Raw genomic sequence first — 18,227 nt, forward strand, 5'->3', positions numbered from 1 at the left:
ATTCTTAGACAATATTTCCCACTTTTGAAGGACATTCTGAATAAATAAACAAAAATTAATCATGCAATTTAAATAATGAAATTTAAAAAAAAGCGCGTACTGAATTTTTAAATATATAAATACGCATTTTTCAAATTTTTTTCTACTTACATTTTATTTGGAAATTTGCTAATTGTCATGTATATTCATACTCATTAAATTACTTTTACAAATAATTAAATATTAAGTAAAGTAATAGAATTTTAAATGATTCTGAAGTTAGCAGACAATTAAAAATTTTCAAATTTTTTTAAACAAATGTTTACAACAAAACAAAACAACCAAAAATTTGCACAAGTAAAAAATTTAAAAAATTGTAATTGCAATTTTTTCAAATATTTTTTTTTTATAATTTATCATTTTAAAAAAAAATAAAAAAATGATTAGACGTCGACTACCCTCAGGATTATAATTTTGAACATTTTTTTATGAGTATGAATGTAGCAAACAAATTTAAAATTATAAATAAATGTAGTGAATAATTTAAAAAATAATATTTATAAAAAATGGATTCATTTATTTTTAAATTTTTTAAGCGCGCATTTTTTTAAAATTTAATTTTATTTATTATTTAGTCTATTTATTAAAAATTTAAATTTATCTGATGTCTGCTACGTTCACTCACTTTTTTTCACTGCCAAATTTGCCAACTGATAAAAAACAAAAATTTTGTTTTTATCTCAAGTTGTAAGTTTTTAAAAACGATTTTAGAAACCATGTTCAAGTTACAGAAAAAAGGAGAGGGAGAAGAAGAACAGAGTAGAGGTTAAAAAAAGAATTGTTTGATTTGATTTGATTGTCTGCTAAATTTTATATATAAAAATCACATTTCCAAATATGGCTAGTGATAAAAAACCCGTAAAATCATTAGGAAAAGGTGCTAAAACTAATGAAGAAATTCTTGCTGGATTTCAAACACTTCGCAATGATCAGAGAATGATGGCTACTAAATTATCAGAAATGGAAATGGAACTGAATGAACACAAGTGAGAAAATAATAGTCTAACCTAAAATTTTATTTAAATTCAAATAATTAATTGAATATATTATTGTCTTGAATCAAATGATAGTTATAAGTGTGAATGTATCAGATATCAGACAAATTTGAAATTATAAATAGTTAAAAAAAATAATACTTTTAAAAAATGCAATTAATTTCAAAATTTTCTAAATGCGCATTTTTAAAAATTTAATTTATTAATTATTTATTCTATTTATTAATAATTAAAAATTTGTCTGTCTGCTACATTCTTATTTTTATTTTTTTTTATTTATTTTGAATTTTTATCTTTAGAATTGTCATTGATACATTGAAGAATGTTGATCCTAAAAGAAAGTGCTATAGAATGGTTGGGGGAATTTTATGCGAACAAGTTGTTGGAGAAGTTTTACCTGGACTTGTTACAAATAAAGATAGGGTAATTTTATTTTATTGATTTAATATTTTTAATAACTTATAAAATTGTGGTACTGCAAGTAGTCTGAGTGTAAATGTGACAGATATATGACAACATATAAGTTTTTATAAAATAAATTAATTAAATAATCAAAATAGTAAAATTTAAAAAAATGAGCGTACTAATTTTTCAGTTATTCTAATACGCATTTTAAAATTTTTATTTATGTATTTAAAAATTGAAAAAATTGACAATCGCCAGTTACATTTACACTCATAAAGTAGCAGACATTAAAAAAAATTATTTCTTTTAAATTCTATAAAATATTTATAGAAATAACTTTTAAAAATTTCATATCAAAAACTTTAAAAAATATTTATGCGCATTATCAAAATTTTATTTAACTTACAAGTTTATATAAATCAAAATATTAAGTAGCATGAAGTCACAATGGCATTTTTATTTTTTATCTTTAATTACTATTTTTTTTTTTTTAAGAACTGTAATAATTATCGAAAATTTATAAATTTGTATAATTGTTATTTTTTAGTTGATAAAAGTTATCGAGACATTGAATGAACAGTTGGAGAAAAAGGGTAAGGAGATAAATGAATACAAAGAGAAAAACAATATTAGGATACGGGGATTAGATGAATTGCAACAAACTGAAGAGGAATCTAAAGAACCTAAAAGAAATGCTCTTGTAGTTAATCCTATTGAAACTTAATTATTATTAATATGTAATTGTTTACTCTTTTTTTTTTTTTTTTTTTTTTCTTAATTGTCATTAATTATGAATCATTTTTATTTTTTAATTTTATCTGCCAGTGTCGATTTTATCACAAGTCTGATTTAATAATTTTCAATAGTTCTGAGTAATTAATTCATGTTTTTTTTTTTCGTATAGAATATTAATTTTCTTGTAAAAAGACAAAAGCAATAAAACGTTTATTAATTTAAAAATTTAGTTTAGTTTAGTTTTTTTTTTTATTGTTACAGAAATAATCTGATTATTTTTGTATTATTGCTTTAAAAAATTGTAATTGCATATAAATAATTTGTATAATGAAAATAATAATAAATTATATAAATTTTTAATACAACAAAAATATATTTGTCATTATATTATTATCATTATGAATCAACTGTAATATTAATTATAATTTCAACTTCTTCGCATACTTTTATAAATTCTCAGTGACACAAATCATTAATTTCTCATAAGAAATCTGCATTAATTATAAAAATATCTACTTATTTTAAAAATTGCACCTACAGTTTTTTAAATTTTCTACATGTGCATTTTTTACTTTTTTCCTTTTCTGTAATTGATTAGTTGAAAGAAGGATCAAAAAATTTTAACTTGTCTGCTAACTTCAGAATCACTACTAAATTCTGGTATCAATTTTCCACAATTAAAATTTTCCGCCAATTTGAAGCTATCGAGGAGAGATTTCTTTTGAAAAAAATTGAATCACGTGGGAAATTCAAAATTCCATCGTATTGGCTGTCACGTCAAGGCCAAAATTTGTTGACCAATGAAATTAAATGTATTATTTTCTTTGTCCTCGCTTGTGTGTGTGTTTTGTATGAAATTTGAAAGCGGGTGCGCACAATCGTAACGGTCATACAACAAGTCGTAACAGGCACGCTAGTGAACGTCAAGACGCATAATAATATATACTATATTATATATATTAATCTTCTGGCGGGAACAGAAAATAGTTGACACTTGCGTTAAAACAAAACATAGACATTATTTGTAACAAATGAATGCCGTATGTCTTTTTTTAAAACAAACAACTCGCGATAAATACGTCGATGTGGAAGTCAAAGTCAATTCATTCGTGTCTAGAATTTAAATCCATTATATTCATTTTTTATCACAGACAGTCGTGATAATTTCTAACCTCGCTTTGTGGTCTCTCCCTTGTTTTCATAACAAAATATAATTTAATTTTAAATATTTAAAATTTGATTGATTAATACAATGGGTAGTCCTGTCAAAAGACGAATAAAACGTAAAATTTGTGATCCTGATGAGAGTCATCAGCCGAAAAAAGCTCGAGAGAGTTCTGAAGAAGATGTTGAAATGCCCGTAGCACAGCCAGTAAGTTTTTCATATTTTTTAATTACAGATTTTTGTTTTATTTTTTTAATTATTGCATTAATGTCTCACTTAATTTATTATCAAATTTAATTATATAGATTTAAAAAATTTTTTTTTCACTAATTCAAATTGAAACCTCTTCAATTTTTTTGTACTTTCACAAAAACAAAAGAAGTAGAGACCAAAAAATTTTATTTTTTATTTTTAGTTTATAAAATTTTTCTGTCAAATCGATTTCATTTTTTAAAATAAATTATTGATGATCTTGAAGTTAGCAGACATTAAAAAATTAAAAAAAATTAAACAAGTAGCTTATCAAATTTTCAATAAGAACACTTTTTTTATTGTTTGTGTAAAAAAAAAATTTTTTTTTTAATTCAAATGTCTGCTGTCATAACTTTAGGTGTAATTTTTTAAAATAATTATTTTTTATGATTAATCGTCATAAAAAAAATAAATGAAAAATTTTCGGCTAATATCAGTGTCATATATTATATTGATTAATTATAATCATAATTATATTTATAGCAAACCGCTGGAAAAATTTTGAAAATCCATCTGCGTAATATTATGTGCCATGAATCATTAGAAGTCGAATTCAATCCTAATGTAAATTTTATTATTGGAAAAAATGGTAGCGGTAAGAGTGCTATCATAACAGCGATAGCTGTCGTATTTGGTGCACGTGCCAATATTACAAAACGAGGAGACTCACTGAAAGGTAAAAATGTTTAAAAGCTTTAAAACTACTTATCAATCCTAAAGTCAATTTGAATTTTTATCCGTTTCGTCTTTAGAACCAATAGATCATTCAATAAAATTTCTGCAAAGAAACTAAAAATAAATCCGTAATCCTGTTAAAATATTTTTCAGGTTTTTGTATTCTGTTCTTTCTGTTTTTTTATTGGGGTCGAAGGGTTAGTTTATGACCTTTCTTAATACGGTAATTGTTGACCTGGCGAGTTCTAATTTACTTATGCTGGTTCTTAATGCTCGAGTAAATATAATACATCTACAAATATTTTATGATGACTGGTTTTTTCCGGTTAACTAGTCTTTTTTTTTAATCTTGTCATAAATTTTAAGAGCTTAGTTTTTAAAGTTACCAAATTTAATTTTTTCGTAGATTCGTGTCCGAGCTCTATTTACTTCCGTCAAAAATTTGAATTATTAAAAAAAATATTAAAATTTCAAGTCGTTAAAAAAAAAATTTACGAATGATTAAAAAATTTCGAATTGTTTTAAAAATTCGAATTATTCAAAAGTTAAAATTATTCGCACACTCCTATTAAATACTTTTTTGAATACTAACTTAAAGTAGAACTAGAAAAAAAGCCTTGCACTTGAAATTTTTTTTAAAGCCCCATCGTGCCTCACTTCTATTAATAATTATAATAACAAACTAATATTTATTTAAATTAAATTACAGCTTTAATAAAAGACAATTGTGAGGCAGCGAGTATCGAAATTGTTATTTCCAACGTCGGAGCACTAGCATACAAACCAGAATTGTATGGCAATACAATAAAAATAACCCGTACTTTCGGTCGCACATCACAGTACAAATTGTCAAATTCTCATGGTAAATTAATATCAAGTAAAAAACGAGATTTAGATTCACTGGCAACATGTATGAATATTCAAATTGACAATCCAATATCTGTATTAAATCAGTATCAATCAGCGACTTTCCTCAAGGATTCAAATGACTCCAACAGATACGAATTATTTATGAAAGCAACTCAATTGTCAACAATTAACGACAATTACAAATCAGCATTGATTGAGAGTCAAGAAACGACGCGTATTTTAGAAAATACTTCCAAGCAAATGCATCAAGAAAAAAAAGAAATCGAACATCTGGAAAATAATTTACGTAAATTATTATCACTGGATAACATACGCGCAGAGTACGAAGCTGTGCAGTTAGAATTGAAATGGGCTGACGCTATTGCTGAAGAAGAAGCTTTGGTATTACGCGAAGGTCTCGTCGTTAAATATGAAAATAAAGTGCAGCAGTTTGAAAATACTCATCAAGACAGTGGGAATAAAATTCAAGAGATAAATAATAATTTGGAAGAATTAAATAATAAAGTCAAAGATATTGAAGCCGAGGCTCAGAGTGCGCGCGAAGCCTACGCGACAGCTAAAGTCAATTATGCTGCGAAAAAAGAGACGGTGAGTAACAAAGACCGCGAGATTAAAAATTGTTTGAAACAAATTCAAAAGCACAAAGCAGATATCGTTACTTACACTAATGAAATTGAGCGTTTGGAAGGCGGCAGCGGTCAGGCTGAGCAGAAACGCAACAATCAGAAAAATAAAGTCGAAAAATTGAAAGATAAACTCGCAGAAATCGAAGCCTTATTGAATACAAATAAAACAGAACTGTCACATTTAGAGACTACTAAGATGCAGTACGAGCAGGAGGAGCGGATGATAAAAATGGACGCTGATAAAAAAACGAGCGAGTGCAATCGCATTATCGGGCAGTTGAGGAATTTTGAAAAATCTGGCGGTGGAAATAATTCTATTTACGGGCGCAATATTCCGCGTTTGAAACGACGTATAGATGAGGAGTACAACAGAGGACGTTTTAATAAGAAACCAATCGGGCCGATTGGTGAGTTCATTAAATTGAAAGACCAGTCCTGGATACCGGCGGTTGAAAATTATTTGGGTCATCTCAGCTCATTTTGCGTCGACAATGGACAGGATTCAAAGACACTCGGGAACATCATGAGGGAAATTTACGGAAATGAGCAGAGTCCGACAATATTGTGCAGTAAATTCCATAACCGCGTCCACGATGTCAGCAGAAAGTGCGCGCGAGATCAGAATTATTCAAATTTATTGGACATGATGGAGATATCGAATCCAGTTGTTGCTAATTGTATTATCGATCAGAAGGAACCGGAGTGTTTGCTGCTGATACCGACCAGCGAAGAGGCCAAAGAAATGATGGGTCACGCGAGAAATGTACCGCGTAATTGCAAGCGCGCTATTACTAAAAAAGGCGACACATTTTTTCCAGATCCTCAGTATCGTACTTACGGTGGCAAAGTTGGGAGAGCGAGATATCTACAGGTATCGACTACTGACGTAATTCAGAGTTTACAGGAAGAACTTGCGGTTGCTGAGAGAGAAAGAAATTTAGCCGTTGATGCTTACAAAATAAAACACGAGGAGTTGATGAGAAATAATAATAATTATACTGATTTGCAGAAAAAAATAAGAGAATTGTCTGTTTTGAAGGACAGAATTGTCAGAGAAATAAATGATTTGTACGAAGCACTTCAGGAAGACGTAAGTGATAATTGCGCGGTTTTTAAAGCTGATAAAATTGAGTCGGAGAGAAAATTAAAAATTAAAGAAGATGAGTCTGCTAAACTGATGGAGGAAAAAATTCAACTTGAGGCTGAATTGAAAGAACTTGCGCTCGAATTACGTAACTGTCATGCTAATAATTCAAATCGCAGTGAAAAAATAACGAGTATACAACAACAAATACGTGAATTGGAGACAGAGAGAACGCAAATTAAAAATAGTGTCAATAATACCAAGCAAAAAATAGAAAAAGCACAACAAGAATTGGCTGGTGCTATTGAAGACTGCAATCACCAGCGTTCGAGGACAGCGGAATTTGTTGCTGCTGCACAGAACGCTGGTGATCGAGTTGAAACAAAAAGATCACCGCCGCAATTACGAAATCTGGCCCAGTCACTTGTAACGAGGATTCAAAGTGTCGAACAAAATCTTGGCTCCAGAGAGGAATTGGAGCAGCAGTTGAGTATCAAGAGAAATAAAAGCAAAGATATAATTGAATTGTTCAATGGCCTTCAGAAAGTTAATAAAAAACACATGGCTAGAGTTGAGCAGAGAAGAGAGGAGTTTCAAAAAATGAAAAAAGTTATGGCGCGCAAAGTAAGGCATGAGTTTATGAATGTACTCCGTCTGAGGAATTATGATGGCTCGCTTATTGTCGACTATGCTAATAAGAAGCTTAAGATTGAAGTTATTCCACGTACTAGGGAACAACAAGCTACTAATGATGTCCACACATTGTCCGGTGGTGAAAGATCTTATTCAACAATTGCGTTTGTTCTGGCACTCTGGGAGTGTACCACTTTGCCATTTTATTTTCTTGATGAAATTGATGTTTTTATGGTAAATATTTTTTTTTAGTTAATTTACAATAGGGTAGAAGTAGCAATTGTGGCCACTGCTCCATTTTTGGACATTTTATTTTAATTAATGAAAGAGAGTAAAATAAAATTCTCATTTTAACAGTGGATTAAAAGTACCTCTGAACATATTTTAAAAATTAATTTATTTCAATTTTTAAAGTGTCCAAAATTGGTCCTACAGTGGTCGAAAACGGTACCTCTATCTTACATGAGACTAATTAAAGTCAATAAATTTATTTAGCAAAATGTAATTTTTATTATGGTACTGAAGTTGGCCGATGTTTGATAATTTTTGGATTTTTTTTCAAGAGGACGTTTAGTTTTTTTAATTTTCTGCATGTGCATATTTTTAGTTTTTTTTTTTTTTGTTTAAAAAAAAATCAGAAAATTGTTAATTGTCTGTGAATTTCAAAATTATTTTTTATTTAAAATATTGTTTTTTTTTTTATGTTCTAGGACAAAGTGAACAGAAGATTAGCCTACGATCTATTAATTCTGCATGCCAGAGATCATCCTGAACGACAATTTGGATTTCTAACTCCTCTTGATGCTTCTATTTTCAAAGCTGATCAATTTATAAAGATTTTACGGTAAGTTCATTAAAATATGGTTCTAAATACTTTGATATGAGTGTACATGTACCTGACAATTGTCAATTTTTTTAGTTATTCGAATCTATAATTAAAATCAACTAGAATAAAAATTAAATACTGCGTTGTCAAATAATTAAAAAATCAGTACGCGCATTTTTTTAAATTTCATTATTTTAATTACTTCTAAAGTTGACAGACAACTAACGATTTCCGATTTTTTTATCAATTTAATTACAAAAATAAAAAAACTAAAAATATACATGTAAAAAAAAATACCATGCAATTATTTAAAAATTTTTTCTATAATTAATCGTTTTGAAAAAAAAAAAAAAAAAAAATTATCAGACGTCAGCTAATTTCAGTATCACAAAATTTCATTCATAACTTTCTATTTATTTAATTGCGTTACTTGACAACAATTAAATATTATCTGACTTGAAAATATTTAAAAATTAATCCAATAAAATTTTTACGATAAATTTACAGACTTGCACCACCTGCACGGGCCAATGATACTCAATCTCAAAGGAGTCAGCTTAGTCAAGAATAAAGTATTATACCTAACTTTATTTTCATTCCAAAATATTTTTATTTTATTTTTATTTTTTATTGATTATTACTATATTATTTATTATTTAATCAATAGTTCGTTTATTTATCGTTCTAACTAAAAAAGAGAAAAAATATCTCCGTATGTTTAGTGGCTCCTCAGATGCTTTAACTTATTAAAAAAATCCATACAAAGATATCTGATAGTTATTGATAAGAAAAAATTAAAAGTTTAATTCTATTACTACATTAATAGTAATTATTTATTTAATGTTTTTATTCTTTGTCAAAGTTTAAATATATCATAATATTGGCATACATATTTTTCTATATGCTCATTAGATTATTAAAATGTGTTAAAAAATAAAGGTATATATTTTAGATATTTAATATTAAGGTCTAAAAAATTGTCTAAGCAATTTATTAATACAAAGTTATATGAATAAAATGTCTAATAAATTGGTAACACAAAAAACCATTATTAGTACACTTGTTTAAAAGTATATTTTAAAAAAATATACTTAAGAAATTAATATGACCAAAAATGTTCCTTGATATTTAAAATATTTAGTCATTTGTAATAAAAATGAATAAAAAATAAATGTCATTAAAATAAAAAAATAAACAACAAGATATTTAATGACCTACTAATTGGATAATGAGACTTGACATTCACTTTTGTTGCGGAAGCGCAAGTGGTTCAAGGTTCTTATATTAGTGCGAACGTCGATTGGACCATAATGACATAACTAGAGTGTTACAAGTATTACGCCCAGGCGTGGCCGTGCAGAGAAAGTACATGAAGCATCACTCGAGGCCATTGTCGTTGCATTTCACTTTGATAAAAAATAAAAAACTTATCAAGTAAAGTAAAAAAAAAGGAAAGTGCAAGTACAAGTATAAATTCAAGTAATCAGATAAATTCAGGTATAAATATTTATTCAAATTTAAAAATCAAGTCTTTATTGTACAGAAGTAGTATGACTCAAGTTTTTGTAATTAGTGGTGGTAGTAAGCAGGTGCTGCGTAGTGGGTGGCGTATGCAGCTGGTGCAGCATAGTGGGCTGTGTATGCAGCTGGTGCAGAGTAGTGGGTTGCGTATGCAGCTGGTGCGTATGCAGCAACTGGGGTAGCGACTTTAGCTACGGCGTGAGTTGAGTATGCAGCGGGTGCAGCGTATGCTACTGGTGCAGCGACTTTAGCGATAGCTGGAGCGGCATAGTGGGTTGCGTATGCAGCTGGAGCAGCATAGGCTACTGGTGCAGCGACTTTAGCGTAGGCGGCAGGTGCAGAGTAGTGGGCAGAGTAAGTAGCTGGTGCGTAGTGAGTTGCGTATGCAGCTGGTGCGTAATGAGCAGCGTATGCTGCAGGTGCGGCGTATGCTACTGGTGCAGCAACTTTAGCGATAGCTGGGGCGGCGTAGGCGATGGGCGCGGCTTTGACAGCAAGTGCAGCTGGGGCTACAGCTTTAACGGCAACCTGAGCGGGTTCTTTGCGGACGACGGCGTTGAATCCGTTTAATGAGTCTGCGGTGTAGTCAACAGTTCTGCGGGTTCCGTCGGATTCAAGGAGAGAGTAGCTGCCCTGAACAGAGTCACCATCGCGGATTTCATGCTGGCTCTTGAAGTCGCCGGTTGTTGAGTCCTGGACGTCGTAATTGAAGTTGTACTGAGGATGAGCGTCGTCTTCGGCGTTGATGGCCTTCGCTAACACGGGGGTGGCGTACGCTGGGGCTGCTGCGTAAGCGAGTGGCTGGTGCGCTGGGATGAATCCGGCGTTGGCGGCTGCCACGAGAGCCAAGAGAGTGATGAACTAAAAAAGACAAATTTATAATTATTAATTTATATAATTAATTGAGAGTTGGCTAGAGCTAGAGCTAGAGCATTTGCGAATACACTCGAAATATTGTAGATTGTAATTGAAATTTATAAGTATTATTTAAATAAAATGTATGTGTACCTTGAATGCCATGATTTTTTGTTTGTTGATCTGTTGATCTGAGTATCGAGTGAGTGATGTCTGACTGTCGGTGGTTTCGGTTTATATACTAAGCGGATGGGGATCTTGGATGGGGCGGCCAGGACACCGATGACGCAATAAAGCGAACGGTAGCCACCCGATTCGTGGCCAGCAGAGTAAAGTCGAGTGTAAGCCGATAAATTGGGCAAGTAAAGGAACTGAGACCACACCCAATCGACATATCGGAGGACTGGGTTCTCTTGTGATATTAAATGTGTGGACCATCGTGTGTAAGCACACATGCTCGTACTAGGCTGCGGCCTTGTCATGAGTTACCTAATGTACCTCAAGCTTTTATATATTTTTTAATAAATAATAATATTTAAAACACACACGTCCCATAACTTGTACTCGGTTATTTTAATTGGCCCTATTACCAAGTTTATAGCCCGCAATAAACCGATTCTCGAAAATGAATGTTTTTTTAATAATAAGTTGCCGTTAAAAAAGCAACGTACGACGTATGTACTTATTATTTTTAGTTAATAAATAATTTATATACAAATATTGCATTATATATATGGATTTTTAAAACAATGTACTTGTGGATTCACACGTGCAACTGCACATTCACTTTAAACTTTTTAAATTTAATCGAAAACCGAAATACTGAAAAACGAATTGATCAAATATATTTCGTTGGGTTACTGTTATATTTATTGGTGGTACCTAAACGTTTTAACATTTCTCCTGATAAATATTCAATGACTTTTGTATGTTCCGCAACCATTTCAGTAAACGAGACATAAATGTATATAATGTATATATATAGTTCATCTAGATATCAAATAATTTTACATCTTATTAATATATTTTTATTAAATTTCTATATGTCATAATTTTTAAACATGACATTGTATTATAAATTAATTTATGGAATCCAATGATTGACAAAAATTATAATATGTCATATAGATTGCTCTAAAAAAAATTTTATTTCCACGTATGTTCATATAAGGGAAGTCGGGGCAAAATGAGACAGCGTTTTTAAAAAAATTTTTTTTTTCTCAGAATTATTTTATGGAGAATGAAAAAGTTGACTGAGGTAAAATAGGTCACAAGTGTAAAAAAAAATTTTAATTGGCCGCAGTGTGTGGACTGATCAATTTACCCCATATTTTTTTATAAATTGAAATTAAAAATTTTAAAATAAAAAAAAACTTTTAACGGGCCGCAGTGTCTGAGCTGACCAATTTACCCCATAACTTTTAATAAAGTAAAATAAAAAGAAAAAAAATTTTAATTGGCCGCAGTACCTAGGCTGATCAATTTACCCCATATTTTTTATAAATTGAAATTAGAAATTTTGAAATAAAAAAAAAATTTTTTAATTGACCGCAGTGATTGGGGTGATCAATTTACCCCATAATTTTCTGTAAATTTAAATTAAAAATTTTTAAATAAAAAAAAAAGTTTGTAATAATAATAGTGTCTCATTTTACCTCAGATTCACTTCTCTATATATTTATATATTGTGATTAGAAAATAATTTATATTATTGCAGTGTGAACAAAGATATCTTCGCGTGGAGACGTATATTGCCTTGGTACCATGTTAGTTACAGAAAAAAAAATAAAATAAAATTGTAATCCATGTGTGAACGAGTATGGAAACCTTACGAAGGGTATATGGTATATGGATCCGGAATCTGAGGTCCGTGTACAGCTCCATGGTCATCTACATCGAGAATTCTCAGCAAAGACAAGACCCTCGCACTCTTTCTTACTTTCCTCTCGCAGAAACGTGCAAGCTAACAACAGATAATGGTAATTGGTTGGGTTTTTATTTTCTACAATTCCCAGATAAATTTACAAGGGTATTTTCGATATAAAAATATTTTTATCTCCGTTCATTTAGCCAATTTAAGACACTTGGTACCACACTAGATAATCCAAGCTATACTTCAAATATTATAATATATTTTTTAAGAACTTTAGTTATTATATTTTTTTACTGTTTGTTTAAAAAAAAAAAAAAAAAAAAAAAAATTATTAATTAAAAAAATGAATCAATCATTTTTTTTTCATGATCTAAAACCAGGTGACCGTGAAAGTATACAATTACCAAACATTAAAATAAATATTCAAATATTTTAAATTAATAGTCGCGTTCACTTTCGGTCCACTTTTTTCGTAAACTAAAGTAGCGACTTCTGTTCGGGTTTTAATTCAAATGTAAATATTTTTTTTCAGACAATAGAATTTTTTAAATTTTAATTGATGTATTTTTTTGAATCAGATCCTTTTAAATATTAATTTCAATTTTATATTTAAAAATATTTAGCTGACTGTTTGCAACCATGGTTTCCAGTTCACTGTAAAAAATTCGGAGTAAATTTGGAGTGAACTGAATTTTATTTAAATCTGTATTTACTCCGATTCAGAGTATTATTATTAAAATAAACTCCTCTTCGGAGTAAATTTCACTCTGAGGATTAAATAAAGAAATAGTCATCCGCTCCGCATTTCGGATTTACTTCTCTAATTTTTTATTGTAAAAAAAAAATGTTAATTTTAAAGCCGCAGTCCTGACTGTTATTAAAATATAATAAAATATAAATAATTATTTATTAAAAATATATATGACGATTGAATATGATGTCGAGAATGAATTATATTTTTTATTTTCACTTTGACGGCAGTCTTATCGATTATATTTTAATTATTATGAAAGTGTTCTACTTTTTAATTCAATATAATACCAAATAATAATCTGATTATAAGAACTGATGCACTGATAATACACCCGAGGCGCTAAATAAAATTATTACAATTTTTCATCAATGCCCATCTTTATCATAAAATCACGAGTAATTCAGCCGAGTGCAATAACAGAATCTCACATACGAAAAAATTATCGTTTAGTTTTAAGCAACTGATTGTTCCGCCAGTGGATTAAACCAACGGTGGAGAGAATGAGACCTGTCCCTGGAATGGCGTGTGTGCGATCAGCGGCCTTGGAAGGATACCATTACCCTGGTGAGGAGTGTGTAGGTGAAAGATTCTATTGATGGCAAGGGAGAGCCGAATGATAAATAAAGAACAGACGATCAAGTTCAAGACTCAACATTGTTGGTAGGGCTGGACCTGGACGTTTCCACTAGTCCTGGGTAAGTTAATCATGGAGGGGGTTGCTGGTCACTCGGATATAAAACCAGAGCGTGACCAACCAAAGACATCACACTTTGCAAGTCGATCCACTCGAATCTACTACAGCAATGGCATTCAAGGTACTTTAGGGACAATTTTTTCTTTTTATTTAATCCCATTCTAAGGGGAGAAAATTTATCTAAACATATATGTTATATATAAATTAATAAATATAAATTTGTCTTTTTTAGTTCATCACTCTTTTGGCTCTCGTGGCAGCTGCCAACGCCGGTTTCATCCCAGCGCACCAACCACTCGCTTACGCAGCAGCCCCAGCGTACGCCACCCCCGTGTTAGCGAAGGCTATCAACGCCGAAGACGATCCTCATCCTCAGTACAGTTTCTCTTACGATGTCCAGGACTCAACAACCGGCGACTTCAAGAACCAATACGAGACCCGTGATGGTGATGTAGTACAAGGCAGCTACTCTCTCCTTGAATCCGACGGAACCCGCAGAACTGTTGACTACACTGCTGATGACATCAACGGATTCAACGCCGTCGTCCGCAAAGAACCCGCTCAGGTTGCCGTTAAAGCCGTAGCCCCAGCTGCACTTGCTGTCAAAGCCGCGCCCATCGCCTACGCCGCCCCAGCTATCGCTAAAGTCGCTGCACCAGTAGCATACGCTGCGCCTGCAGCATACGCTGCTCATTACGCACCAGCTACTTACTCAGCTCACTACGCACCAGCTGCATACGCAACCCACTACGCACCCGCTGCCTACGCTAAAGTCGCTGCACCAGTAGCCTACGCTAAAGTCGCTGCACCAGTAGCTTACGCCAAAGTCGCTGCACCAGTCGCCGCATATGCACCAGCTGCATACGCAACTCACTACGCACCAGCTGCTTACTCTGCACCAGCCGCCTACGCCACCCACTACGCAACACCTGCAGTAGCCAAAGTTGCTGGACCAGTCTACTACCACTAATTACCTCCACCAATCAATATGTCTATTTATTGTTAAAAAATTTATCTGTCAATAAAATTTTTCTGGATTAATTTTTGGTCTTAAAATTTATATTTACCCTCTCTCGTCTTTTCATAATCTAGAATAATAGCAACGTTAGCGATGATACTGAATTTGACCGACGTCTAATAGTTTTTGGATTTTTTTTTAAAATGATAAATTAAAAAAAAATATAATTCAAAATAATTACACCTGTAGTTGATTGAATTTTCTACGTGTGCATGTTTTTATTTTTATTTTTTTTTTGTAATTAATTAGTTAAAAAAAAATTCAAAAATTTTTGTCTGCTACTGGATCATCGTTCGCGGACATAGACAATTTAAAAAATTTTGAAATAATGAGTTAAAATGTTTTTAAAATAAAAATAAAAAAATGCATGTTTAGACAATTCAAAATTCAGTATATGCATTTTTTAAAATTTTATTATTTTCATTATTTACTTTTTTTATATGTAATTTAAAAATGCTGCACTTACACTCATGATCAAGAAGTTAACAGACAGTTAATACTTTTTGGAGTTTTTTAAAATAAATCACTGATAAAAAATGAAATTTAAAAATTTTCACATGTAGATTAAAAGAACTATAGGTGTAATTTTTAAAAATATTATTTTTTTTATTATCTATCATTTAAAAAAAAAAATTCAAAAATTATGAGACGTCTGCTAACTCAGTATCAAATTCCTTCCTCTTCCTCAAATTTATTAGTATAATTATAACATTCGTTAAAATTATTATCCAATTAGTGTCACTGTGTTTAATAAATGCGTTCACTTATGACAGATATCAATTTGGTCTGCAAATAATGTAATTTTTAATTCTTTCGACGTAAAAGTAAACATATTAAGACCTATAATTTTAAAAAGCTACATAAGTATACGTCGACATTGATGTTGTGAACAACCTCATCTTTATATAAAAAAATTGTTACTTATCTTTGACAGCTGAAATTTTTTTTTGCCATAAATTACATACCGCTTTGACTTAAACGCAACTTATTCCTGTTCTGACTCTGATGTCCTCTGGCGTTTTTTTTTTTTTTAAGTTTTTTTTTATGTAATCTACTTGTCGCCACACCCGAAATTTAAAAATTTTTTTAGTCATTTTGCCCCTTTAAATTATTTTTTCTCACACGAAAAATATTGCGGCATAAGCGAAATTTACACAGTGCGTATAATTCTTTAGCCACCAAAGTGACGGGCACATAAATTTCATCAGGTAATGGATCTTATCCACGGATATTTATCTGAAAGAAATCACTTGCGTTGGCTATTGTTTTATATTTTATTCCATGGGAATTTTTTTTTAACAAAGAAAAATAAAAAATAAAGGTATTGTTTGTTTAAATTTGGGGACACTTTTAAGCGGGAGAATTTAAAAAAAAATAGCCGGTATAAAGTACAGTACAATTGTAGTTGGAGATAAGTGATCTTATGGTTGACTTTAAGACAATAACTGTCACTATTTATGGTTTATGTAACGTATGGCACATGAAAGCTTTCAACATTATTTAGCGTTATTGGTTTCAAATGTACTTAGCCATGAATCTTTATGGTTTTTTTTTATTTATTACTTACAATTAAAGTACTTTATGAACCTTTTATGTTGGTTTTTTCATTTTTTTGACGTTACTTAAATTTTTTTATTTATCTTTACACTTTAAGAAATTAGCGGAGTCAATATGGAGTAAATTCGGAGTGAGTGCGGATTTGAATAAAATCTAGACTACTCCGAAATCATGATCTGGAATGATCCTGAAATCAGCAGAAAATTAACAATTTTTGGATTTTTTTTTTTCAACAAATAAATGACAAAAAAAAAAAAAATAAAAATATGCACATGTAGAAAATTAAAAAAGCTATAAGTGCAATTTTTCAAAATATTTTTTTTTATAATTTATCGTTTTCAAAAAAATCAAAAAATTATCAGACGTCGGATGACTTCAGTATCATCCAAAATCATGATTTTTTTTAAACCCCGGGGCTCACAGTTCCGAAGCCGAATTTTTTTACACAATATAGATTTTTTTTTAAATATTTGTCATATTTTTAATTAATTAAAATTTTTTTTTATTTATAATAATCAATACATAATTATTTAATATTAATTTGTAATTAATGTTACATAAAAAAATTTATATCAGAAAAATCCATTACAAAAATTGAAAGACATGACCATGATAAGTTTACTTTATACTTCATATATTTATATATATTTTTACTAACATACCATAAGTATATATATATAAATATATGTATGTAATAAATTTATTTGGTTATATCATACGACATAATAAATTGAGCGAGTTTAAGTTAAAAAATTAAATGTCATTCTTCGGATATTTGTCGGAGAATTTATTCTACTTTCTCGTCGATCAACGTGATAGTATAATTGGATACCAATTTAAGCGGCGAGTTTCGTGAGTTCAGAGATAGGGTTGATTGTTGGTAACATTTAATGACTCGGACAAGAAGTGCGACCCACTTTCGCGACCCTTCTCACCACTTCTCAGGAACCAAGTCTGCCCCCTTGTCTGGGCCGAGCGATTGAGACGACGACATGTTTCTTCCCATGTACCTCAAACTCTCACGTAATTGCCCCTTCGTAATCGACCATGACCAGCACGACCTGACGGTTTAAGTCTCACCCAAGTCCTGCGAACACTTTAATGCATCCAAAGGACAAAAGGCGTGGTTTTTTTTCAAGGCATCTGCTATTTTTATACCAAAGTGCATTTCATCCCCCGTTAATTAAAACTGAACTTTTAAATTAATCCTAAATTTATCATTTACTTTCGTTTTATAATTCAGTGGAATTTAAATTAGAAATTTTCGACTAATCGATCAAATAATTGATAAGTTGATCGATAGATCTAATGCGGATTAAAATAAATTTTTGTATGCACGACGAATATCGGATTAGAAAACCGATCAGATGATTAAATTATATGACGTCAGTAGTGAGTGACATACAGGAAAAAACTAGATGAATTAAAGAATTTACAGCACACATGTTACATTATTCAAATCTACGCAAGACTTTTCGTGATATAGATTTTTTTTTTATTTTATTTTTTTAATATTTTAAATAAATATTTATCTGGTTTTGTACTTGATAGTTTTTTTATATTCATATTTGGTAATTTTAATTTTTTAAAATTAAATTTTTATAAGTGCGCACAAAATACGTAATCCGAACAATAATCTATATTAAGTTA

The 18,227-nt window shown here is 30.4% G+C and overlaps 4 protein-coding genes across 4 annotated transcripts; 3 read left to right on the forward strand and 1 right to left on the reverse strand.

The window, feature by feature from the left end:
- The first annotated feature begins 782 nt into the window (after positions 1–782).
- LOC103574001 (prefoldin subunit 2) lies at positions 783–2,471 on the forward strand. The gene is made up of 3 exons (XM_008553318.3): positions 783–1,025; positions 1,334–1,457; positions 1,987–2,471. The coding sequence occupies exons 1-3, from the start codon at positions 877–879 to the stop codon at positions 2,161–2,163; spliced, it is 450 nt and encodes a 149-aa protein (XP_008551540.1). The 5' UTR covers positions 783–876; the 3' UTR covers positions 2,164–2,471.
- Positions 2,472–3,064: 593 nt separating this feature from the next.
- On the forward strand, positions 3,065–9,316 carry LOC103574006 (structural maintenance of chromosomes protein 6). The gene is made up of 5 exons (XM_008553324.3): positions 3,065–3,546; positions 4,075–4,267; positions 4,976–7,713; positions 8,190–8,323; positions 8,813–9,316. Exons 1-5 carry the CDS (start codon positions 3,427–3,429, stop codon positions 8,874–8,876), a joined length of 3,249 nt encoding a protein of 1,082 aa, XP_008551546.1. The 5' UTR covers positions 3,065–3,426; the 3' UTR covers positions 8,877–9,316.
- Positions 9,317–9,797: 481 nt separating this feature from the next.
- Positions 9,798–10,921, reverse strand: LOC103574007 (cuticle protein 21-like). The gene is made up of 2 exons (XM_008553325.2): positions 10,835–10,921; positions 9,798–10,687 (listed from the first exon to the last, which is right to left on the reverse strand). Exons 1-2 carry the CDS (start codon positions 10,844–10,846, stop codon positions 9,875–9,877), a joined length of 825 nt encoding a protein of 274 aa, XP_008551547.1. The 5' UTR covers positions 10,847–10,921; the 3' UTR covers positions 9,798–9,874.
- A 3,169-nt stretch (positions 10,922–14,090) lies between these two features.
- On the forward strand, positions 14,091–14,972 carry LOC103571102 (cuticle protein 21). Its single transcript, XM_053740780.1, has 2 exons — positions 14,091–14,123; positions 14,235–14,972. Exons 1-2 carry the CDS (start codon positions 14,112–14,114, stop codon positions 14,970–14,972), a joined length of 750 nt encoding a protein of 249 aa, XP_053596755.1. The 5' UTR covers positions 14,091–14,111.
- Positions 14,973–18,227: the final 3,255 nt, after the last annotated feature.

Source organism: Microplitis demolitor, chromosome 7 (assembly GCF_026212275.2).
Source record: "Microplitis demolitor isolate Queensland-Clemson2020A chromosome 7, iyMicDemo2.1a, whole genome shotgun sequence".
Taxonomy (NCBI): Eukaryota; Metazoa; Arthropoda; class Insecta; order Hymenoptera; family Braconidae; genus Microplitis; species Microplitis demolitor.